This window comes from Pogona vitticeps, chromosome 3 (assembly GCF_051106095.1).
Source record: "Pogona vitticeps strain Pit_001003342236 chromosome 3, PviZW2.1, whole genome shotgun sequence".
In the NCBI taxonomy this organism is placed as follows: domain Eukaryota; kingdom Metazoa; phylum Chordata; class Lepidosauria; order Squamata; family Agamidae; genus Pogona; species Pogona vitticeps.
The window spans coordinates 57,938,575-57,965,551 of NC_135785.1; the positions used below are offsets into that span (position 1 = coordinate 57,938,575).

General features: G+C 42.1%; 1 protein-coding gene across 1 annotated transcript in view; it reads left to right on the forward strand.

Annotated features, from left to right (window-relative positions):
- SORCS3 (sortilin related VPS10 domain containing receptor 3) overlaps positions 1 to 26,977 on the forward strand; it is a 603,874-nt gene that overhangs the window by 562,216 nt on the left and 14,681 nt on the right. Inside the window, exons 22-25 of the mRNA XM_072995578.2 lie at positions 4,260 to 4,372; positions 8,744 to 8,875; positions 14,241 to 14,340; positions 23,438 to 23,543. Coding sequence (XP_072851679.2) covers positions 4,260 to 4,372; positions 8,744 to 8,875; positions 14,241 to 14,340; positions 23,438 to 23,543 — 451 coding nt within the window. The remainder of the gene's footprint in view (positions 1 to 4,259; positions 4,373 to 8,743; positions 8,876 to 14,240; positions 14,341 to 23,437; positions 23,544 to 26,977) is intronic.

The following is a 26,977-nucleotide window of genomic DNA, read 5'->3' on the forward strand; positions in this document are numbered from 1 at the left end:
GTATGTATGATTTGAGTTGGCCTCCGGCTTAGTGTAAGGAGTCTAACTAGCGTCTTTTCCAGTTTTAGCACAGTTAGTGTTGGTTCAAAGGAGTGCCATCTGCTATAGTAGGGATGGGCAACATGCAGCCCATTTGCCATATATGGTCCCCTCCCCAAGCTCCAAATGTGGCCTCCCAGGACTCCTGGGTTTAATACCCCAGCTCTGCCACAAAATCTCACTGGGAGGTAGATCTGGTGAACCCACTTATTAAATATGCCATATATTTTGAAAACTCTATTAAGGTCACTATAAATCTGACTTGATAGCACACAACAACAGCAATAACTGGGTAGCAGCAGTATGTTTGTCACTTTTTGGCACCCAGAGCACTTGACTGGTAGAGATGCAGGGGATAAGTCACAGTGGATGCCCCATTGAAGGTTCTGGACACCAACACAAAGTTCTCTGGGTCTGATATTAACCCTACTCATCCTCCACTGGTACTGCCTTTGTTTAGTTCTTTTAACTTGTTGCATGAGGATGCAAGATGTGGCTAAGACTGTACAGAAAACCAACTTATTAACTCTTGGGAGACAGACTTTGATTTTAAAAAAATCATATATACAATTATTCCTCATGTATGTTAAGACAATTTAGACCAGTATTTCTCAGCTTGGGTGTTGTGACCCCCCAAAGGGGGTCACAGAGTGTTTTCTGGGGGGGGGTGTCACTCCTCTTGTATGTGTTGTAGTCCTTGTTAAATAATTTCTTTCTTGACCTTACACAGCAGGATATTAAAATTCTCCCTTGGGGAACGGGAAGAAAGAAGCCTCTACTTTCTGAGAAAGGATGACTTTACCTCATTAAAAATGCCTTTTTATGCAAGTGTGATTGTGTGTGTGTGTGTGTGTGTGTGTGTGTGTGTGTGTGTGTGAGAGAGAGAGAGAGAGAGAGAGAGAGAGAGAGAGAGAGGTTACTTAAATATTATAAAAAAGGGTCACAACTCAAAAAAGGTTGGGAACCACTGTTTTAGACTAAACAATAAAATAGCACATGAATCATTCCGAAGTCCCCTAGGGCAGAGCTTACTGGAGCCCATAAACACAGTTGTTTACTATAGGTGAACAATACAGTACATGTGTGTGCCAACTCTAAACACAATTTAAAGCTTCGTGTCTTTCTTTCCTGCTCTGCAAACCCCTCCACAGAGTTGGAGAGTAGCAAAGTATATGGAAGTGTATAAGGGGTATGGTTGTGTCTTTATTGTGATGGCTCAAATCAATGTTCAAAGGTGTTTACCATCTTTCTCATAATCAGCATTCTACTAACAAGGGGTCTTAATATGACAAAAGGTCTTAAGTTAGCAACAGCAACAAAATTGAGCATGGTTGTTGTGGGTTTTTCGGGCTCTTTGGCCATGTTCTGAAAGTTGTTCTTCCTAACGTTTCGCCAGTCTCTGTGGCCGGCATCTTCAGAGGACAGCACTTCAGAGGACACCACAGAGTGCTGTCCTCTGAAGATGCCGGCCACAGAGACTGGCAAAATGTTAGGAAGAACAACCTTCAGAACACGGCCAAAGAGCCCGAAAAACCCACAACAACCATTAGATCCCGGTCATGAAAGCCTTCGCAAATACAAAGTTGAGCATCTTTGTGCTTTTATTTGATTATTGTTTTATGGTGGTTTTGTACAGTGCTTTGGGAATCTGTGCAAATGGTACAGAAAATGTAGAAAAATGAGTGAATGGATGGTGTAAATTTTCCTTGTGCACGCTAAGCTCACCTACTGGCTTTAAATCCAATGAGGTAATCTTATTGAAAGAAGTATTGAAAAAAAATCAGGAAAAGGCTGCATGGTTCTGGAAACAATACAAAGGCTGGAGCAGATGATACTTTTAATCAACCATTAAGAATATAAAACAAAACAAACAAAAATAAAAAAATAGCAAGCTTTCGATGATAAAACACCTTCTTCAAGGCTATGCATCAAGTTCTTGTGGGCAGATCCAAATTTATCTGCTGTTTTTAATGTCTCAGATTCACACAGCTGTTGATGTAGAAGCCAGGTAAGCTTCTTAGATGGAAGTAGCTGCAGCATGCATGTTGGTTTCAAGCTCTTTGTCAACAAGCAATTTGGAATACATGGGCCATCTCTTAAAACAGAGGACAGTCACAGGCAATCTGACGCCCAAGGATCCATTTAAGGTGTACGGCTGCACGTGCTACTACGCCTCCCTCCACGCAGCTTTCCTCCTCCTCCTCCTCCACACAGCCCTTTTGGTTCCAGTTGCAACGGAACCTCGCATGCATGCAGGCGAATGGTCATGCAGAAGAGATCTGATGTATGAGAGAGGCGGAGCCCCACCCAGGGAGGCTGAATATTAAAAGGTATTGGGGGGAGGGCTCTCCTTCTCCCTTTCTGCCTTTTTTGGAACTCAAAGAATTTCTCTTTAGCTGGGGGAGGGAAGACTGCCCAATTAACATGCCCTGTCTGTAACAGAGTTGGGATTAGGAATGTAGTTAAACCACCAGGAACAGTCAATTTAAAACAGATCGAAGCCAAACAAATAGTTTTACCTGGTCAACACTCTCTTTAGTATGCAGTACTGCTTGTTTGATGCCAAGAGTCCGTAATGTCTGAGAATTCATGTTGGACTTCAATTGATGCCCTGATCAGCCATACATTTAATGGTTGATTAAAGGTATCACCTGCTCCTGCATTTGTATTGAAAAGAAGCTGTCTGATAATCCACTCAGGTTTTGTACATTAAATATCCATTTGTACATTAAATCTCTGCCATGGGCAACAAAATATCTTACATGGGCTCTGTACAGAGCTCACAGAACTCAAGTAGGAAAGTGCAAGCTTGAGAGAAATAGAGGATGCTGAGGGAAAGCAGGACCATCAGGAGACATGAATGACAAGACTCACAATTCCATCATCTGGACAGATGGAATTAATTACCAAGAAAAACAGGGTATCAGTCCAGCAGTAACCAGATTCGGCAGTAGGTCAGGGAACCCATCCAGCTCAGTGCATGTATAAACGTGCCTGCCATTGAAATTAGCCTTGCTTTCCTGCAGTTAGTTAATTAGGAGGTAATTTCTTAGTGTCTCATGAATTACAATACCCTGATTCTCCTGCCATTAGCACGATTGGTATCTGATTTGTTATGCATTAACTGTTCATGGCTGCACATGGGGCTAACAAACAGGTAATTCCTGCTTTTGGAAAACAGATTACTTACATTAAGGATTTGCTCAGTGGAGCAGAAAGTGTGTCAAGTGCAATAGAAGAGCAAACTGATTTCTGAATGCTGGCTTCTGTTTCTTTGTTGGCACCGTCTGACAGCTGGACAGTGCTGGTGAGCATACAAGAGGTCTAAGGTTAGGCTGGCAAGCAAGCTACAAACCTTACACCAAGAAGGAAGATTTATGTCCCCATCTGGCTGACTTCCTGTTCACTCTTCTCTTTCTGTCTTCCTTTATTTTTGTTTCTTATACAAAATGCTTCAGGATAGGATAAAAATTACTTTATAAAAAGCAATCTAGTCTCCTGCCTCCTCGCCTGTCTCATACGATGTATTGTACTGTTTTCGTCTTCTCTCTGTTTCAATCGGCCTCATCCCTGCCTTCACCTGGGATATGATTGAGGTCCTGCACCCACTGGACTGAGTGGGGCTTACTTTTATGTGAACAATTTCATTTCACAACTCTGTGTTTTTTATAGCAGGTCTCTGTATATTCTTCATAGCCACTGCTGTATGAGCACATACTAATGATTTTTTGAAAAATTTTGTTCCTAAAATTTATGATCTTTAGGCTCATCTTCCTGAAAGGAGCCCTTCTTCTGTACCCTGCTATATGTAGGAATTTGAACATTGGAAGGGACATTGATTGTATTTTGTAGATATATTTTCTTTAGGTAGGTGTGTCAAAACATGACATTTCAAAATGTTAAAATTGGATAATATTAGATTCCCACAAAGACTCATATTTTCAACATCTAAGAATTAACTGCTGAAATCAGTATTTGGGGACAAATCCGAGAAGAGATTTCCTGTGAACTAACAGAGTGGTGGGGTTGCTTTTTGTTTTTGTTTTTCATATACAGAGGATATCTGAGAGATTTTCATGAACAAGTGATTCTGTGCTACCATTTTGAAAGAACATATGGAACTGTCTTGTACACCGTAAGAAGCCATGAATCTTGACCACCTTAGCATAAATGGGTTAGATGATTTATAATAAGTTTTGATTGTATCCTTTTCTTGGCAGAATATTTCCAGTCTCAGTTGTTATCGTTCTCCCCCAATTTGGATTATCACAACCCTGACATCCCCGAATGGAGAGAGGATATTGCTAAAGTCATCAAGAGATCCTTGGTGCAGGTGAGTATCACCCTTGGATAGTCCATTAAATAAGAAGAGGGACTTTCTACAGATTCTGTGCAATAGCTAGTAGTTCAGGGAAGGGAAGGAAACACATAGCCACATTAAAAAGAAAAGAAAAGAAAAGAAACCATAATCATGATGCTGTCAGAAACGTCCTGTTATTATTCTTACTTGCTTAGGCCACCCCATCTTTCACTGTCTACTCCCTTCCTCTTCCTTAAAGTTTCTCTTCACATTTATCTCAACTTAGACCACCTTTTCCTAAAATCAGGCCTCTGCTTACCATGGTAAACTCTCCAGTTGGTCTCATGTCTATTGAAGCAGTTGGGAAAGTCCTTCCTCAGGCTACTACAGGAATTGAAATCTTATTAAAAAAATTGATGGTGAACCCTCCTCTGCTTGGATCTCGGAGCATCTCTCAGAGCATCTCTGCTACTGTAGCCCCCTCAAGTCTCCTTTCTTTCCACTCTCTTACTTTGGATCTTGTACAAGTAGATGAGTTATGGAATGAGGAAGCAAAATGCCATGGAGGGGAAAGACATGGCTTCCAGGGTTCGAAACATGAAAATGTTACATTTTCACCACTTCTTCTAGTCATGCAAAGTTTGAGGAGCAGTACTCATATGTGGCCAAATGGGAGATGGCAAGAATAAACATTGACATCCTGGGTATCAGTGAACTAAAATGGACGAGAATGGGCGAATTTAATTGAGATAATTATCATATCTACTATTGTGGGCAAGAATCCTATAGAAGAAATGAAGTAGCCCTCATAGTCAACAAATGAGTGGGAAAAGCTGTACTGGGATACAATCTCAAAAATGATAGGCCTTACAAATAGCAGAGGAAAGAAGGGAAGCAGAATGCAAGGGAGATAGGGAAAGCTACAGAAAATTGAATGCAGACTTTCAAAGAATAGCAAGGAGAGACAAGAGGGCCTTCTTAAACGAACAGTGCAAAGAAATAGAGGAAAAGAACAGAAAGGGAAAACCAGAGATCTGTTCAAGAAAATTGGAGGTGATAAAGGAATATTTTGTGCAAAGATAGATATGATGAAGGACAACAATGGTAGGGACCTAACAGAAGCAGGAGACATCAAGAAGAGGTGGCAAGAATACACAGAGGAATTATACCAGAAAGATCTGGATGTCCCAGACAACTCAGATAGTGTGGTTGCTGACCTTGAGCCAGACATCCTGGAGAGTGAAGTCAAGTGGGGCTTAGAAAGAATGGGTAACAACAAGGCCAGTGGAGGTGATGGCATTCCAGTTGAACTATTTAAAATCTTAAAAGATGACACTGTTAAGGTGCTGCACACAATATGCCAGCAAGTTTGGAAAACTCAGCAGCGGGTAGAGAACTGAAAAAGATCAGTCTACATCCCAATCCCAAAGAAGGGCAGTGCCAAAGAATGCTCCAACTACCGTGCAATTACACTCAAGCAAGGTTATGCTCAAAATCCTCCAAGGTAGGCTTCAGCAGTATGTGGACCAAGAACTCCCAGAAGTACAAGCTGGATTTCGGAGGGGCAGAGGAATTAGAGACCAGATTGCTAACATGTTCTGGATCAGTGGTTTTTAACCTTTGTTACTTGGATGCTTTTGAACTGCAACTCCCAGAAACCCCAGTCAGGACAGCTGGTGGTGAAGGCCTCTGGGAGTTGCAGTCCAAAACTCCTGAGTAACCCAAGGTTAAGAAGCAGTGTTCTGGATTATGGAGAAAGCCAGAGAGTGCCAGAAAAACATCTACTTCTGCTTCATTGACTACACAAAAGCCCTTGACTGTGTGGACCACAGCAAACTATGGCAAGTCCTTAAAGAAATGGGAGTGCCTGACCATCTTATCTATCTCCTGAGAAACCTATACATGGGACAGGAAACAACAGTTAGAACTGGATATGGAACAACTGAATGGTTCAGAATTGGGATAGGAGTACGACAAGGTTGTATATTGTCCCCCTGCTTATTTAACCTATATGCAGAAAGTTAAATAATCATGCGAAAGGCTGGCCTGGATGAATCCCATGGTGGAATTAAGATTGCCAGAAGAAATATCAAGAACCTCAGATATGCTGACGATACCACTCTGATGTCAGAAAGTGAGGAGGAATTAAAGAACCTCAAAATGAGGGTGAAAGAGGAGAGTGCAAAAAATGGTCTGAAGCTTAATATCAAAAAATCTAAGAGACATCACTTTGCCAACAAATAGTCAAAGCTATGATTTTTCCAGTAGCAATGTATGGAAATGAGAGCTGGACCATAAAAAAGGCTGACTGCTGAAGAATTGATGCTTTTGAATTGTGTTGCTGGAGGAGACTCTTGAGAGTCCCCTGGACTTCAAAGAGAACAAACATATCCATTTTGAAGGAAATCAACCCTGAGTGCTCACTGGAAGGAGAGACCCTGAAGCTGAGGCTCCAGTACTTTAGTCATCGCATGAGAAGAGGAGACTCCCTAGAAAAGACCCTGATGCTGGGAAAGTGTGAAGGCAAGAGGAGAAGGGGACGACAGAGGACGAGATGGTTAGACAGTTTCATCAAAGCTACCAACATGAATTTGACCCAACTCCAGGAGGCAGTGGTTCATGGGGTCACGAAGAGTTGGACATGACTTAATGACTAAACAACAACAACAACTCATATGAGCATGACTTCCTTTGGAAGAGATCATTAAAAAGTACAGCTTTTTTAAATAGTACCTTGGTTTATTTGGAGATACACAAGTTGAGCATTATAGAAGCAAGCAGTAAATGACCTACCCCTTCTAAGATCCGAAAGGATCCTAACAAATGACTTTTTGAACACTCTGTGACTCAAAACTGCTTCATTGTTCCAGATGTGAATATCTTCTGCTTGCCATTTTGTTGCTTTTCTCCCAGTCGCACCTACATCCCTGTCTCATCTTTTTTTGTATCAAGTTAAGAAACTTTTCTTCCCACGTGAGAAGTCATACCAGTATTCCATAATGTATGCATTTATTTACACAATTTTCCTAATTTCCTGATTAATTTTGTACACATTTTCCTATTTGACTAAAATATTTATTTATTTAGATTTATACCCCACCCATCTAGACCAAAGGTCTACTCTGGGCAGTAAATATGCTTGTATGTGTCTTTTTCTCTCTCCCAATTGTATGCTCATTGCCATATATACAGTATTTTTGAAGTGTATGGATGCATACTGAGGATCTTACAACTGTGCTGATTTCTGAGGTTAATAGTGCTTTATTTTGTGACAAATTTTGGGAGTATGAAATTAATTAATTCAGCAAGCTCTTCAAATGAGCAAAATCCATGTCCATTTAATTTTTTTAAAATTTATCCCTAATTCTGTTCTGTCCAAACTTCATACAGTATGTGTATGGCGAACATATAGTAAACTTACAACATGGTTCACCTAGATAACAAATCAGTTGAACCATAGTTTAATGGGAACTAGAACAGGTCTCATGATTTAAATGCACAAGGTGTACACCTGCTCTAGATGCCTTATGACACTGCATAGCATACCCTAATTCTATATTTGGGATGTGAAACAAGAATGTTCCTTTGGGTGATAGGATATGACTTCAGTAGGCTTGCCAGATTTCAAGATGTTGACTGCATTCTTAAGGTTCTGTTATGCTCCCCTGGGCCTCCAAATATGGATACAAATATCAGAGTAAGCAGCATTGGATGATAAGGCTGATCTTTGAGGCAGCTTCAGAACCTGAACAGATCATCTCATTTGGCTCTAGGGTTCACTGGCTCAGCAGAAAGGTGTATGTGCATGCATGTGTGCATGCACACATGCATGCATGAATGCGTGTGTGTGCATTTACCATCACATGGTTGGATGGACTCAAATGTAAGTTCTCCCTAGTCCACTTCCTTCATTCTTTTTTTTTTTTTTTTTTTTTTTTTTGGTATGCTAGCTTTGGGCCCACTAGCTCATTTAAAGTTAGGCAGGAAGTGGAGGACCAGTGTCATAATTCTAGATCCTATTTATCACACATGTCTTGGGGACAGCAGTGCATGACCTAGAAATGAAGTCCTCATCTGACCCATATCTGTGACATTATAAAAGATTAGCCCCAACTTTAGGTTTGCCCCTGAAATCTCACAGAATGGGATGTTGCTGACCTGCCAATCATTCATCCCAACTTTCTCAGTCATTATCAGGGTATATTGAGAAGGACTGTGGTAGAGCTGACTGAAACAAAACAACAAGAGCATCAACCAGAAAAACAATTTGTTGTATTTTTGTCTTGTGTTATCTTGTGGGTTTTTTTTTTTTTTGCATACTAGAATTTGCACAAGAAGGTAGGCAAAAATATATTAGTGCAGTTATTATTATACCCCTAACCCTATTGCTGCTCCTCTTCTTAGGTGACTGGCATCCCTGATGAACAAGTTTTGGTGGCGGTGTTCCCTGGATTGCCCACCTCAGCAGAACTCTTCATCTTACCCTATCATAATATGTCAGATAGAAGGAGTGGCAGTGAAGGTGACCTGGAACAGGTAAGGAAGATGCTCCTCATTAGATATCCTTTATTGCACTGTCACACATTCGGCGCATTGTAAACCAAAGGCTTCTAAGTGGCTGCACCACTCCTTTAACTGATAATAGTGTCCAAGTTGTAATAAAATTAAAAGTAATATAATATGATATTATAGTTTCCAGACTGTAAACAAAGAAACTGATTTTGCCTTTAAATCACGGATGGAGAAGCGGTGATGTGATTGTCACAGAATGCATTGCTATAGTCACTGAGTGCTAAAAGTGAATGTTTGGAAATTCTTAAAGGGATTCTCAATCTGCTTGACTTCTCATCCAAAGTATATAATTCTAGCCGTTTCTTCCTGTTACCATCTCCTCCAGTAAGCTGTGTGTGTGTGAGATTCTGAGCTTGGAGAAAAGAATTTCCTTCATCATCACCACTACCACCATTAACATTATAATCTCTGTTACCAACATCAATATGATTTATACCCTATCCTTTCTCTGAAGACATCAGGGCAGATCTTGTGTAAGTAACAGGTGTAAGGAAATAATGTGGTAAGGGCAGAATCAAAGATCACTTTGACGTCGCCACAATACAATTTAAGCATGGGAGCTTGCATGGCCAGTCCCCCTTGTTTAGAATACTCACACCTTACCTTAAATCCACTGATGAAACAGGAGAAGAAGGGAGTTGTGCCAAGATTGTTATGCATGAACTTGAATAAGGACATTAATGCCCCCGGAGGTGGTGTGGTAATATACTTTCTTCCTCAGTCACTTTGCATGGAAGAAAAATGAAAGCTGATCTTTTTCCCTATTCAATACCCCTGAGAAGAAAAGCATGCCAGTACATACTATCACTTACAGGGGAATTTCAAGCTCCAGTTTGAAAGGGTCTGCAGGAGTCACTTCAGCATCCAAGATTTCCATGCACTTGGAGAGACAGCCCTTGGACCAGATCATAGCAGTGCTCTTACTCAATATTCATGGAGCAGAAATCTCCATTCATTGGGTTGGGCGGGATTGCAATATTGTGCAAATAATGCCACAAGGGGCCCTGTCAACTCTCAGCCCCTCTTGCATAATCCTGTTACTTAAAGTTAGGAGTCACACTGACACACACTTGGAAAATGCATCACTGCTTCTGCAGCTTTCCATAAGCAGAAGAACCCGTTGCAGAAGCATATTTAGGATACCATCATTCTGCAGAAACGATGCACTTTCCTATGCTGTCTGGGATCTGCACAAGTATAATCACACAATATGATCTGGGCACAAGTAAGATTGTTTGAGTAGATTTCAACTAAATAGCTCCTACATTAATGGAGAAAAATGGTACAGAAGTTATTTATTTATTTATTTATTTATTTATTTATTTATTTATTTATTTATTTATTAGATTTATATCCCGCCCATCTGGTATATTCTAACATATGAATAACCACATGCAAAAGGAAAACTGTTTCTCATATAAGATACATCTGCTGCAACACCTTCTTGTATTAAAGCTGTAAGAGCTTTGACCACTTTTTCATCTTTCCACCATCATTGCATCAGATGCTAGCCACACATACAATGCAGTTCCCTCACCTCTCACAATGTGTAAAGAGTACTATCCCATATTTGGAAACATGCATGTTATATAAAAAAACTCTTCAAAGAAACTGGATTGGCTAGGCTAATATGGAATGAACCTGATTCAGTTACTCAGATTGAAACCTGATTCAGGTCACACTGTTTCAGACGTGATCCCATCTGATTCCCATACAGATCCAAATCAAAATTTGGAAATATAAGTCTTCACCCCTCTCATTAATTTACAACAAGAAGAGTGTATGTGTGTCATTTCATGAATATGCATGAAATTTGAGGACACAATACTTAGCAGGAAGATAAGTAATTCTGCCAAATTTCAGGCAAATAGGCCCAAGGAGGTTTTTGCTAGTCATTTTAAAACATTTTCTTTTAAAATGGATATTATTTTTTTCACATAATTACATGAAATTTGGCAAAATCAAAATTCCTCCTGAGCTGATGATTCCAGGTGGAGCTCATACAGACAAGGACAACATTTTTTTGTTCCGTCTACCTTTACAGTCTGCCTTACTATGCTTAGAGTCTGCTAATTTGTGTCCTTCTTTCTTGTACTGTTGTGGCACCTTTTGTTTATGTGTAGTGCTTGTCCTAACCCTTTATACACTGTGTATAAAAATGAAACAAATACACTGTGTACAAATTGAAACAAAAGTCAAACATAACCTAAAACACTAGAACTAAAATAGGAGTGTTGAAGGAGACTAAGGGAATAAAGGAAGAGCCACTGTCCATTAAAATTTTCCTAAAAAAACACTGAGGTTAACATACAGATGCACTCAAATAAGCAAAAAGTATAAAGACTAAGGAGAGGTGCATTGGATTAGGAAAAAATAGGAAAGGGGGCTTGTAGTGGTACGATTAAAGAAGGAGAAACATAAATTATAGTAAACATAACCTTATCACACACCCATAAAATTGTATTTTAAAAGACAAATCTGTCTCACACAGCTGAGTTTGGAAATTACATCTGGAGAGGGGTAAAGCATAAGTGTGACTGCTCAGCCCATTAAGCTTCACACACAGTAAACAAATGAAAGAGTGGGTGACACCAATTTTGGACCACTAAAACTGAAAATAAGTAGCAAGCTTTTATGGATGAAATGCACTTCCTCAGGCTAAGCAGAACTCATTCATGGATAGTGCAGAAAAATAGTGGATATAATAAAAAATTACTAAAATAAATAAATGAACAGAAAGACAACAGGAGAATTAGGTTAGATTGTTGAAGTTAGTGAGGCAAAAAAGTTTGGAAGTGAAGAGACAGACTCAGTTACTCTGAGAGTGCAGCCACCAGAACACTCATTGAATCTCTCCTTGCACCCACTGTGATAATATACTGGTGAGATTCTTGTCCCAAATAATAAGCTAGAGCTGTCAATGAGCAAAATCCAGTTAATTTATTCCACAACACATAGCATTTCCTTCTATGATACTGTTCTGGAACATTTTGTAAGAATTCTTTCTGGCTTTATTCTAGTGTCTAAATTACTGAATTGATCTGAAGTGACTCTGAGTCAGATTTGGATCAGACTGACTCAGACCAACCCAATGTGCCTTAGATCCAATTCCGACCAATCTAATCCTGATATGAATTGGTCCAAATTGGCCAGATTCAGGTTTCAACCAAATTGGTTGTACAATCCAATTATAAACATAGTTAGACAATGTAGTACAAACTGTGTTTGGAATTTGTAATGCCCATTTTCTTATATAAATTGATAATTAAAAGGATGAAAAGCAGCTGTTACACTGAATTCAGATTAGAGTCAGGAACAGTAGCATAACCTTGTTAAATCTTCCATGCAAAAATTACCCAGTGATAAAAATCAACTGAATCACTGTTAGGAGTTTTGTGGGAGCAAAAAGTATAATAACACATTTGCACCTGATTCAGTTGCTTTTGTTAATGGGTATGGAATTTACGTAAAAATCTATAGCAATTCTTAACATTTATGGGGTGCTTTAGAATGTTCACAACTGTTCTCCTTAGCACTGAGCTAAATGTTCTCAGTGTAATAAGAATAGGAAATGAAATGTGGATGTTATCTTTCTAAAGAAAGTTGTTCTACAACCATGAGAAATTTGGTAGGGGCAGAGTGCAGCACTGCAGCCCTTTTCCCTTCCATAAAGATATCTGAACCCAGTGTGATAGAGTGGAGGACTGGGCCTCTGGAAAGCAGAGCTTGAATCCCCACCCAGCCATGGAAATTCACTGGGGGAGTGAAAGTTGTAAAACCACTTCTTAAATGCCTCACTTATCTTGAATGTCCTATTAGGGTTGCTATAAGTCAGTTCTGACTTGAAGCACATAACAACAACATAATAACAACAACAACAAAGATACCTGAAGAACAGCCTATATGCCAGGAAGTATAATGTGGTCATTTCACTCTTGTGTAACTCCTCAGCATGTGGATAGTGTTTTAGAGTCCAGCTTCGAGAATCCCACTGCCAGCATGAGATTCTGGGAGGTTTTGGTCATTACTCCTATAGTGGTTGTATTGACCAGATAGGCGGGGTATAAATTGAATGAATGAATGAATGAATTTTAAAAAGATTTTTTTTAACCTCTTGGTTATTTGGAAAGTTCTCAGTGAGAAAACAGCAGAAGACTATTCAATAAATATTCCCCCGACTCTAGAGGCTCCCCTGCATTACAGATAATCTTGCAACTAGTGCAGCTCTGGATGTGCAAAAGGGAGCCTGCAAGAACTGAGAAGCACTTGCTCAACTGCCTTTTCCTCTGAATAGGATACTGGCAAAATGTTTCTTCTAACCCAAATGTGTCCCAATCAACCTTTAGCAAATTAGGCTGTGTTTGCTTTTGTTATTATTTGCAATTATGCTAACCATCATTGTCAACTCCTTGCTTTAAACTTTAAATATTGTCTTTCAATGTTGTAAGCCATCTTTAGCACAGAGAGTACTAAAACACAATGTGCTGTCATCTGATTTCTCATACATATAAGTCTAGAATATTTGTGTGTCTGGAGGGATAATGCTGTAAAGGGATGAAATGCACATGCACAATCTGACTGTCTCTTAACCACTATCCCAAATCAGCTTCTTCAAACACAAGACCCCTTTACTCTCCCATGATAAGTCACTGAAGAATACTATAATGTTTTACTACTCCTAGATGGAGCCAGCTACTTGGCATAAGTCTACCAGATCATGAGGTGTAAAAAATCTGTGTGGTACATTCATAACATGCTTCATTCTTATCTAGATATTTAGATTGGAGAAGCTTAAGAAGCTTAGCTTTGAAGCTTAAAAGAATGTTTATGTCCTTTATAGATGTAGATTTATGCATGAAAGGCTATAGACAGGTTTGTTTTCCCTCAGATCCAGCAACAGGGATTTGAAGGAAGAAGGTTTTTGTACTAGGACTATCTGGATATATGTCATTGAGATAATAAGATAATGATGTAGATTTAGATCTTGCTAAACACAAGAAGCATTTTCCTATCTTTTTCTTGGTTGTACACCACCTCCCCCCAAAAAAAAAACCCAACGTGAACTAGGTGTGGAGGGGAAATATGCTCCAAAGCAGCTGTAGGAACCTTGGGAATAATAATTGACACCAGTGGTTTTCAGTTACACCAAACTTCTAAACTTCTTTGGTCCTTCTACAAATGGCACCCTGTTCTACTAACTTTTGCATGGATAGTGTTGCATATGGACTGGTACTTAGGAAATGAATTTGCTGTTAGTGTATAGGATGTGTCTGTGAGAATTCTTCTAATATGCTATCTTTGTGCATATTTCCCATCTTTTATTTTCCAGATTGTTGAAATCCTCTTCAATGCTTTAAATCAGAACCTGGTCCAGTTTGAGTTGAAACCTGGTGTGGAAGTCATTGTATATGTCACACAATTAACATTAGGTAAGTAGATCATGGAGGACAGGCATGTGGAATGCAACATTAGGATAACTTTGGTATTAACCTAAGCAAAGTTTCATTGTAATTGCTAATTTCCTGGCCCTGGGGAGCACACCTGGCAATGTTACCACTGAACTTCTATATCACACCAATTAATTATAAAATTTGTCATAATCACTTGTGAATTTGGGATATGTTTGTTCTATACAATAGGGAAATACCCTGTTTCCCCTAAAATAAGACATAACCTGAAAATAAGCCCTAGCATGATTTTTCAGGATGCTTGTAATGTAAGCTCTACCCCAAAAAACAAGCCCCAGTTAAGTGAAACCGCACCCTCCACCATCGTGCAGCAACCAGAATAAGATGACATGACAGTATTTGAATAAATGTAGATTGTTATACATGAAAAAAATAAGACATTCCCTGAAGATAAGCCATAATGCATTTGGAGCAAAAAATAATATAAGACCCTGTATTATTTTCAGGGAAACCAAGACTCACTCCTAGTCTCATTCCAAGAGAAGAGTCTATGCATCAGCATGACTTTAGTGATAATCAACATTATGGGGGCAGGGAGTTAACTTACCATTTTAGTTGATATTGTTTGGGGAAAATGTCCACTCAAGTCAAAGTGGTTTGCTCATCAGAGAGGCTTCATTTCTTTTCTTGCTTCCTTTCCTTTCTTTTCTTTTTTTACTTGTGACTTGGCTCACCAGTGATCCTTGCTCTACTTCCTCCAGTGCAACCAGCTCTCTCTTTCTGTGTCTCAAAAGACTGAATTATCTGGAATTATATTATCTTGGGTATGGAGAACGCTAAATGAAAAATTCCATATTTTTCCATGTATAAAACGACACTTTTTCCTAAAATAATTAGAGGAAAAATTGAGTGTCATTTTATACATGGAAGGAAGCAGTTGTGCATGTGCTCAGGCGCCTCTTGCTGCCACCGCTGCCCAGTTGCCTCTTCCAGAGCTCATGGCTTGTCCCCTCTGGTGGCCCTGAGGCAGCAGCAGCAGCAGCAGGTGGAGGCGGAAGAGCATTCACACGCACTCGGGCACCTCTTGCTACTGCCTTCCCCGCCCACCCGATCACCACCTTCCGTGGGACTGAGGGGTTAAGCTCACGTCATTGCCTTGTCCCCTCTGGTGGTGGAGGCAGGAGGAGACAGAGGCGGAGGCAAACAAGCACTCTCGTGTGTTCGGGCACCTCTTCCTGCTGCTGCTGCCAGATCACCTCCTCCCATGATCTCCTTAGGGCAGGGGACAAGGCAGTGACTTGAGCTGGAGGTGATGCCTGGCAGTCACACTAGAGGAGGTAATCAGGTGGCCAGCGGAGACAGCAGGAGATGGAGATGGAGGAGCAGTTGCCCATTAACTGGTCCTCCACCTCCATAGGGTCAAAATTAGGGGGTCGTTTTATACATTAGGTGTTGTATACACTGCAAAATACGGCATTTTTCCTGGATTCACCATATGAATGAACACAGCTTTTCAAGCCTCTCAAGGCTCAGTATGAGGATTTTGCACATTTGCAAGCTCATGTGTTATTTCAAATAAAGTCTGTAAAAGAGACAGTGCACATTGTAAACTATGAATAACTAAAATATAGACTATTGGAAACGTCCTGAAGTCAACAAGAGGAGTATGTCATTTAGGTAGCATGAGTAGATAAATGAAAACATTACAAAAAGTACTTAAGAAAAATGTGCATAAATTACCTCCTAAGAAACCCCAGTCTTGCAGTCTAGTATGAAAGAACAGGAATTAAATATATGTGAGATCTGAAGTATTGCAAAGGAAGGATCCATATCTTTAGTGGGAAGGCCCTAGTGGCTGAATGGTTCTCTCTTAGGTATCAAGGATGTATAATTCCGAGCATGTAAGATTGGTTTATGTTGAAAAGGATAATGTAAAGCTTTAGAAGAGTATGGAAAAGAACAACTAAAGTGTACAAGGTATGGATGCCCTAATAAAAGGTTAAATAAATTTAGGATAGACTAAGGATGGAAGCAGATGAAAGTGTATCGGATTGAGGAAAATTGGAGGATTTATTTTTCTCCAGCATTCCAAGTTTTGTCCTCAACCAAAATATGATTTTTAGAACTGTATTTCCTCAGACTGAGATGCACAGCCTTGTTTGGGAGCTGTTCATAAGAATAATCTTAGAACTGCAAGGAACCCTATGGATTATCAAGTCCAGCCTCTGTCAAGGAGGCAGAGTGGGGAATTGAATTCCCAACCTCTTACTCTGCAGCGAGATATCTAAGCCACTGAGCTATCTAGCAGTTCTTGTTGCTTGTCCTGTATAAAGCACTCAAAAAGGAGGAGGAGACCCAAATCCTTTAGGCCTTGCTTGATTAGTTTAGGTGAAAGCACTTTGTATGTGCAAGGATGTCAGTCTTGTCGAGGGCAGGCAAACACTATACATTGCCATGCGCCACTGGACATCATCGACTAGACCAAAAGGGGGTTATGGGGAAAGAAGGGATGCAGCTGTGACATTGATTCTGAGCTGGAAAAGGCAAAGTAGGCATCCTTCAGTCTCGAAAGACTATGGTATCGTGCTCTGTATGGAGGACTTGGAACAGCGTCTAGTGTGGCTGAGGAGGCCAATTCGAGAGTGACAATCCCTTCCACACTGGAGACAAATCCAATCTGTCCCCTGTCCAGCTCCCTGGTTTTGCTTCCTTTGTGACTTCCTCTTTGCCTCAGCCTGCTGGACAAGGGTCTCTTCAAATTGGGAGAGGCCGTGATGCACTGCCTGCCTCCAGGCTGAACGATCAGATGTCAGAGTTTCCCATCTGTTGAGGTCTATTCCTAAGGCCTTCAGATCCCGCTTGCAGATATCCTTGTATCGCAGCTGTGGTCTCCCTCTGGGGCGATTTCCCTGCACTAATTCTCCATATAGGAGATCCTTTGGAATCCGACCATCAGCCATTCTCACAACGTGCCCAAGCCAGCGTAGACGTCGCTGTTTCAGTAATGTATGCATGCTGAAAATTCCAGCTCGTTCTAGGACTACTCTATTTGGAACTCTGTCCTGCCAGGTGATACCAAAAATCCGTCGTAGGCAACGCATATGGAAGGTGTTCAGCTTCCTCTCCTGCCGGGCACAAAGGGTCCAGGACTCGCTGCAGTACAGGAGTGTGCTCAGGACGCAGGCTCTATAGACCTGGATCTTGGTATGTGTTGTCAGTTTCTTATTGAGCCATACTCTCTTTGTGAGTCTAGAGAACATGGTGGCTGCTTTCCCAATGCGTTTATCCAGCTCGACATCTAGAGAGAGGGTGTCAGAGATGGTTGAGCCAAGGTACACAAAGTCATGAACAACCTCCAATTCTTGTGTGGAGATGGTAATAGAGGGAGGTGAGTCCACACCCTGGCCCATGACTTGTGTTTTCTTCAGGCTGATTGTTAGTCCAAAGTCTTGGCAGGCCTTGCTGAAACGGTTCATGAGTTGTTGGAGGTCTTCAGCAGCGTGGGCAACAATGGCTGCATCGTCTGCAAAGAGGAAGTCCCTCATGCATTTCAGCTGGACTTTGGTCTTTGCTCTCAATCTAGAGAGATTAAAGAGCTTTCCATCTGATCTAGTCCGGAGATAGACACCTTCTGTTGCAGTTCCAAAGGCATGCTTCAGCATGACAGCAAAAAAGATCCCAAAAAGTGTTGGTGCGAGGACACAGCCCTGTTTCACTCCGCTTCGGATGTCAAAGGGATCTGATGTTGAGCCGTCAAAAACTACAGTGCCTTTCATTCCATCGTGGAAGGACCTGATGATGTTAAGGAGACGAGGTGGACATCCAATCTTGGGAAGTATTTTGAAAAGGCCATCCCTGCTAACCAAGTCAAATGCTTTTGTAAGGTCTATGAAGGCCACTAAGAGTGGCTGTTGTTGTTCCCTGCATTTCTCCTGCAACTGTCGGAGGGAGAATACCATGTCAGTGGTGGATCTATTTGCTCGAAATCCGCACTGTGATTCCGGATAGACTCTGTCTGCAAGCACCTGGAGCCTCTTCAGCACAACACGGGCAAGCAGCTTCCCTACAACGCTAAGAAGAGAGATACCACGGTAGTTATTGCAGTCACCCCTGTCACCTTTGTTCTTGTACAACGTGACAATGTTTGCATCCTTCATGTCCTGTGGTACTCCACCTTCCCTCCAGCAGAGACAAAAGATTTCATACAGTTCGGTGATGATGATCTCCTTACCGCATTTCAGCACTTCAACAGGGATGTTGTCCCTTCCAGGTGCCTTGCCAGAGGTGAGGGAATCCAAGGCCGCATTTATTTCTGCTAGGGTTGGTTCGCTGTCCAGCTCTTCCAAGACAGGCAGGCACTCAATGTTATTTAATGCTTCTTCGGTTACTACATTCTTTCTGGAATATAGCTCGGAGTAGTGCTGCACCCAGCGTTCCATCTGCTGTGCTCGGTCCTGGATGATCACACCTGTAGTAGACTTCAAGGGAGCAGATTTCTTCTGTAATGGACCTAAGGCCTGCTTGATACCATCATACATTCCTTTGATGTTACCTGTGTCCGCTGCTATCTGTATCTGAGAGGAAAACTGAAGCCAGTAGTCATTGGAGCATCTCCTGGCAGCCTGTTGGACTTGGCTACGAGCGGCTCGAAGAGCTTGCAGGTTGTACTCGCTAGGACAGGCTTTGTATGCTGCTAGAGCTCTTCTCTTATCCTCAATGGCTGGCATTAACTCCTCCGAATGGGCTTCGAACCAGTCAGCCATCTTTCTGGTCTTCTTGCCGAAGGTGGACAAGGCAGTGTTGTAGACAGTGTTCTTGAAGTGTTCCCATCGTTCAGGTGCATTTACATTTGCTGGACCTGGAAGGGTTTCCTCGAGTGCTTGGGCAAATTCCTTCACTTTTCTTTGATCGCGAGTCTTGTTGATGTCAATACGTGGTCTTCCTTCCTTTTTCATGTGATACAATTTCTTTGTTCGCAGTTTTACTCTACTACACACCAGGGAGTGATCAGTATCGCAATCAGCACTCTGGTAGCTGCGTGTGATCGTAACACTAGGAAGGCTAGAACGTCTAGTGAGGATCAAATCGAGCTGATGCCAATGCTTGGATCTTGGATGTCTCCAGGAAACTCTGTGTTGCAGCTTCGTATTAAAGAATGTGTTGCTGACACAGAGACCATAGTAACAGCAAAACTCCAGTAAGCGTTGGCCATTTTCGTTCATCTTTCCAATGCCAAAACGGCCTAGACAAGTGGGCCAAGAATTGTGATCAGCACCAACTCTAGCATTAAAGTCTCCAAGAATGAACAGTGACTCTCTTTCAGGGACTTTTTTGATAGTAGCTGCCAGATCGTCGTAGAATTTGTCTTTCACTTCTGGAGTGGATGACAGTGTTGGTGCATATGCACTAATGAGGGTTACTGGTCCTGCTGATGAGTGGAGCTGCAGAGACAGGATTCTTTCACTCCCCACAGTGGGTGGAACAATGCATCTCAGGAGAGTGTTTCTGACTGCAAAGCCAACACCATATTCCCTGGTCTCATTCGATGGTTTTCCCTGCCAGAAGAATGAGAAGTTTTTTTCTTTGACAGATCCCGAGTCTGGCAGTCTTGTCTCTTGCAGGGCAACAATGTCCATCTGCAGTCTACTCAGTTCCATGTCAATGACAGCTGTCTTGCGCACATCGTCTATTTCTTGCAGGTCGTTAGGAAAGCCGTAGTCAGGAAAGCCAGGGGTCATTGTTCGTACATTCCAGGTGCCCAGCTTTAGGGCAGAAGTTTTCTTATGATTGTTGCATGGTGCACGGTTGTCGATCTGCTTGTCGGGTTTCACCCTAAACCGCACGCACCCCATGAGGTTAACAGACCGTGGCGAGGTAGCACCTTACTGGCTGGGGGCTGCCCAGCTTAAGGCGGGCGGTATCTACCTAGTGAGGTGCAATGACCTCTCCCACCGTCAGAAGTAGCCCCTGGCGTCCTGCTCTACGCCAATTGAGCAGAGACTTATAACCGGTAACTGCTACTTCCCGTGTTGTTTCGACGCTGTATGCGAAGCTGGAGTGTCCTCTCCAGAGCACGAAGCCTGGGTAAAATAGTATGGAGGATAGGCTGTTACCCAAGCAGCAAATCCCCCCTCTCCACATCGCTGAAATGGTCCAGTGGAAAGGCAAGAGCCAATACAACTGGTTCCAGCAACGTCGCAGGAGTTGGCAGAATGAAAGAAAATGCCTCCGGGACTCCGGCTCCGGATTTTGCCTCGAGGTTATCTCCTGAAGCCCTTTCCATAAGTGGATATAGCCACAAGGCAGTGGAGGTTTAAATTCGGAGTGGTCCTTCTCCTAGATGGGCTGCCTTCCAGGGCTGACGAGCCCCACCTACCCGGCCTGATCTCTAATGATATGGAAGTATGATCTGACCTTTAAAAGTATACTCCCCCCAGGTGTACGAGATGTTAGTTGGTTTTCCTATTTACCAAATTTGGGTAAAAAGTAGGATTAGAGAGTTTCACATGCCGTTAGACACACTCTCCTGCTCATCCTCCTTTACAGCTGAGACTCTGCCTTTGCTCAGGTGATTTCTATTTACCATATTAGGATTGGAGATAGAGAGAGTATTTGAGAATTTCGCGCGCCATTAGGCGCGCGCTCCAGGAAACAAAGGCTTCAGCAAGACATCCAAAGAGAACGCACCTGAGTTTCATCCAGGCCTAAACCTCCTAAGGAAATGAAGGCAAGGTCCAGAAACTTCCCAGTTAAAAAAAGTAGGCCCTCCCTCTTGGCCCATGTGATAAGAGAGAGAACAATCAGCCCCCCCGCCCCCCCCCCCGCAGAACAAAAGGCTTCAGCAAGACATCCAAAGAGAACGCACCTGAGTTTCATCCAGGCCTAAACCTCCTAAGGAAATGAAGGCAAGGTCCAGAAACTTCCCAGTTAAAAAAAGTAGGCCCTCCCTCTTGGCCCATGTGATAAGAGAGAGAACAATCAGCCCCCCCCCCCCCAGAACAAAAGGCTTCAGCAAGACATCCAAAGAGAACGCACCTGAGTTTCACCCAGGCCTAAACCTCCTAAGGAAATGAAGGCAAGGTCCAGAAACTTCCCAGTTAAAAAAAGTAGGCCCTCCCTCTTGGCCCATGTGATAAGAGAGAGAACAAGCAGCCCCCCCCGCAGAACAAAAGGCTTCAGCAAGACATCCAAAGAGAACGCACCTGAGTTTCATCCAGGCCTAAACCTCCTAAGGAAATGAAGGCAAGGTCCAGAAACTTCCCAGTTAAAAAAAGTAGGCCCTCCCTCTTGGCCCATGTGATAAGAGAGAGAACAATCAGCCCCCCCCCGCAGAACAAAAGGCTTCAGCAAGACATCCAAAGAGAACGCACCTGAGTTTCACCCAGGCCTAAACCTCCTAAGGAAATGAAGGCAAGGTCCAGAAACTTCCCAGTTAAAAAAAGTAGGCCCTCCCTCTTGGCCCATGTGATAAGAGAGAGAACAAGCAGCCCCCCCCCCCACAGAACAAAAGGCTTCAGCAAGACATCCAAAGAGAACGCACCTGAGTTTCACCCAGGCCTAAACCTCCTAAGGAAATGAAGGCAAGGTCCAGAAACTTCCCAGTTAAAAAAAGTAGGCCCTCCCTCTTGGCCCATGTGATAAGAGAGAGAACAATCAGCCCCCCCCCCAGAACAAAAGGCTTCAGCAAGACATCCAAAGAGAACGCACCTGAGTTTCACCCAGGCCTAAACCTCCTAAGGAAATGAAGGCAAGGTCCAGAAACTTCCCAGTTAAAAAAAGTAGGCCCTCCCTCTTGGCCCATGTGATAAGAGAGAGAACAAGCAGCCCCCCCCCCCCCGCAGAACAAAAGGCTTCAGCAAGACATCCAAAGAGAACGCACCTGAGTTTCATCCAGGCCTAAACCTCCTAAGGAAATGAAGGCAAGGTCCAGAAACTTCCCAGTTAAAAAAAGTAGGCCCTCCCTCTTGGCCCATGTGATAAGAGAGAGAACAATCAGCCCCCCCCCCCCCGCAGAACAAAAGGCTTCAGCAAGACATCCAAAGAGAACGCACCTGAGTTTCACCCAGGCCTAAACCTCCTAAGGAAATGAAGGCAAGGTCCAGAAACTTCCCAGTTAAAAAAAGTAGGCCCTCCCTCTTGGCCCATGTGATAAGAGAGAGAACAAGCAGCCCCCCCCCCGCAGAACAAAAGGCTTCAGCAAGACATCCAAAGAGAACGCACCTGAGTTTCATCCAGGCCTAAACCTCCTAAGGAAATGAAGGCAAGGTCCAGAAACTTCCCAGTTAAAAAAAGTAGGCCCTCCCTCTTGGCCCATGTGATAAGAGAGAGAACAAGCAGCCCCCCCCAGAACAAAAGGCTTCAGCAAGACATCCAAAGAGAACGCACCTGAGTTTCATCCAGGCCTAAACCTCCTAAGGAAATGAAGGCAAGGTCCAGAAACTTCCCAGTTAAAAAAAGTAGGCCCTCCCTCTTGGCCCATGTGATAAGAGAGAGAACAAGCAGCCCCCCCCCGCAGAACAAAAGGCTTCAGCTGGAAAAGGATAGGTAAGTAAAAAAACTTGAATGGACGCAAAGGATAATGTGTTCAGATTTTTCTTTAGTTATGTGAAGAATAAAGGGAGCCACATTTGTCAAATTTAGGTGACATTATTGTGAATTCAGTGTCACGTAAAAGATTTGCAATGGAAAAAAAATTGGATTTTGAGATTTTTCCCCCCTCTGTTGAAGCCACATGGTACACAGGAGATTCAACACTTTCTCTTCCTTGCTTTTGTTGGCTCCTCATTAAAAAGGGGCAGTATTCCCTGGTCCAGTAAAAAGACTGAATTGAAAGCAGAGCGAAGTGGGGAGGTGGGTAATCTCCCCACTGTTTGTCTGCACATGGCCTGCAGCATCCTTTTCATTATGGTGCTGCCCAAAAATTGCAGCCTTCAGTTCAAAGGGGAGGGAGGATCAATATTTTCCATGTGAGTTGCCTTTTCTCAAACAGCGAGTGCCACATGTCAGTGATAATAAACTATAGGCTGCAAAGGAAAAAGAGCTGGAGTTCCTCTCTCCCCATCCCCACTCCTGCCATTAACAACTTCCCGATGTAATGTGATGTTTCTTCACCTCCTAGCACCTCTTGTCGACTCCAGTGCTGGGCACAGCAGTTCAGCGATGTTGATGCTATTGTCCGTGGTCTTCGTGGGCTTGGCTGTTTTTTTAATCTACAAGTTTAAAAGGTACGTTGCTGCTCATCTGTAGGCTGGCCAAACAAAGTGAGAAAGGAATCTCATTTCTGTATGAGTTTTGCTTCAGGTTTAATGAAACAAAAAGGGGGGGAGGGGCAGCATATCCCTTCAATATGTTCAAAAGAGAAACAAACATCTATTTGCTTTATAGACAACTCTCCAAAATTCCATGTCTTCAGGAGGGGTGGGTGTGGGGCCAACCTGAGGTACTTTGCCACCTGAGGCAAATAATAAAATGATGCTCACTTCTCTTCCATGCATGAAAGCTCTTGCACGTTTCTTCAGCATTAGAGATGGTACAGTGGCTGTCACTGCACCGAAGACAACAGAACTCTGTCCACCAACACTTAGCTGCTGCCTTCATGCGTTTGCAACCTGAGATAACTTCCTCATTCAGCCTAATGGTAGGGTACTATTGGCCTCAGCCCACCATTTTAAGGTGAGGCACTTGCATTTGCTCAGATCAGAGGCCATTCTTGTGTTATGGCCTAGATGGATATCACACAATATCCCTGTTCCTCTCAAGCATGAGAAACAAGATGTAGCCCATGATAACTTAATTATTGATGGATTTCTCTCCCTTGACATAAGCACGTCTGGCTTGATTCTTGGTCCTTATTCTCATGCAGACCAACAAGAGAGTAAAAACCTGTTGCAGAAATATATACGTGTTATCCCTCTCAGCCATGTAGTGCTGAATGGGCAACTTTGGAGAGTTCTAGAGCCAGTTTTCTGCCACCAGAACCAGCTAAGGCCTTCAGGAGTCTGAAAACAAATTAAAAAGTACTTTCATTTTTAGGGAGGCACTATGAATCTTGAGGGACCTGCCACCTGTTCTATAGAGAGCAGAAATCTGAGAGCAGAAATTTGCATTTTAAAACCATAAAAAAGAAGAGTGGCCCAAAAGTCCTCCACAACGATGTGAGAGACTGATCAAGTCAGACAGAAGACAATTACTTTCAAGTTGTTTGCTGCTAAAGGTGGTTCTACAAGCTATTGAATCATAATGGGTGCTTAGTTTTCACACATGGCTTCTCCATTTTGGCTTTATTTTTGTAAAGTAAATCATGACACAATGTAATATGTCATGTTATTGTTCATTTGAGGTTATATTTACCCAATTTCAGACCTGCTAAGGACCAGCTGATTTTTATTATCTCCTGATAGTTAAAACCATAGAATTCAGAGGGTGTGCTTTCTTTTTTACATGATGTACATGTTTCTGGTAGATAAACCTTTATGGTTAGACTTGTATGCACAAGAGATTACATAGGGTCTCAGAACATGTGGAGATCTATATTGGGAGAGAACTCTGCTCCATATTTGCCATGAAATCTACGTGTATACTTGGTGAAGGAAAATGTACACACTTGCACATCTGGGGATGAAGATAGCAAAGACCTATGATATTTGTGGTGGGGTCAGCAACACCATCGCTCTTTCAGTGCGTGAGGTAATTGTGCCAGAAACATAGGGACATGGCTTAATTCTTCCCTGCATATACCAAAAAAATAAAATAAAAACAAAAACCCAACAACCTTGGGGTAAAGTTTTATGGTATGTGCTAAGGTTTTGTTTATCTGTTTTATCTCTTGCTGTTTGACCTCCATCTTCAGCCTTTATTTTAAGGCTGTTTTTATGTGCTCCAACTCTCTGGTTACGCTATTTTCCCCCCTTTATATTGTGTTCCTAGTTTTGTTTGTTTATTTTCTACTTTTAAAATGGCTGCAAGCCATCTCCAGTGCTTCCTGTACAATAGAAAGGTGAGACAGAAATCCTCTTACATGACCAGATACATTAGATCTTTATCTATATCTTTATACCCATCCACATCTATAAAGATATAGAGATGTGCAAGTAATTTCATTTAAGAAGGTTTATATCTCTCCTTTCTCCCGTTCTGCCTTCAAAACAATGTTCAGACAGAAAATATGAATGCAGACATGCACTGAAATACACACACACACACACACACACACACACACAAACACACACACACACACACACACAAACACACCTCTGTGTGATGGAATTCAGAAGTCATGCTAGTTGCAGAGTATAATCAGTTACTGTTTTCTTGGTTGCCATTTACCCTTCTAATCCTCAAGGGCTTCCATTTATGTCAACCTGTCATCCAGAATGACTAGCAAAATGTATTTCTATCTAGCATGTCAGATAGTTGGTTCCAGTCCAATGACAGTAAGAACATGTATCTACCTACAGTGTCATCAGTGACATTAGTTATGCTTGTCTGCATTCTACCAGCCTGCCTATTGAGGTGATACTAGGGTCAATGCAACTGACCATTTTTTCCATTGAGATCTGTGTCATGGAATCAGTGTGAGGCTGAGTTCTCTCTGCTCTGTGAATGCTCACAGGTTTTGCTTGCTGATTCTCAGGCTGGTTCTAGGCTTATCATCTCAGGAACCATTCATATAGTCAGCTTCTGTTTAGACAAGGGATTAGGTCTGTAAGCCTTCATCAACTGATACCATTGCTCTGGAAAAATGTTGGCTTAAATTCCTCTGTAGTGGAAATATTTGTATGTGCAAAACACATGCAAGTGTTGCATAGTATTTATTGACCCCCTCAATGCCATTGCTTATATATGTTTGGACAAATTTACATAGTCCGTAATTCTGGCATATTTTACTAGTGCTTAACTGAGACAGTTATGCTCAATGGATCTTTGGTGGATATTTTAACCTAAAGATTATTTCTGAAGAGATGTAACCCTGGTTAGGATTCCCAATCTCAATATTCCTTGCAGGAAATAATTATGTTGTAAAAACTGCTGACATACGTGGGCTTCTCTTCCTCTAAAAATACAATTGTATTACAGCTCCCAGATGTACATAGAAATATTTTCTCATTCTTGATGAGGAAGAGTATATCCAGAGCCAGCTACTCCCTAAATGCCTGACTCTGAGGACCCTTTGATATGCTAGGAAAATAAATTGTGCCACAACATAGGAAAATTTCCTAGCTACTTCTCCCTTTGCACCTGGATCTGACGATTCTCATAGCCAGGCGCTCAAGCTCTATTGGCTCCTGCCAGCACCTTCTGCTCCTTTTTCTTGGGGGAAATTCTCCATCTCTGCCTCCAACATGAAAACAGATTGAACACAGATTAATAATGTTACAATGGTACACACACAATACACATAGACAAATAAAAAGAGAGACGTTGAATTCATGATTGGGCACAATAGTTATGAACAATTAATAATAATTAATAATTGTGTGCTATTAAGTTAAGTCCAGCTTATGGCAACACTTTCCAGGGTTGTTGTTGTTGTTTTTCTTTTGAGATAGAGAATAGTCAGAAGTGGTTTTCCAGGCTGACTCTTCTCCCGAGAGGCACAGTGGGGGAAAACTCCCAAACCCTGGTTCTGCAGCAAGATGCCTAAACCACTGAGTTATTC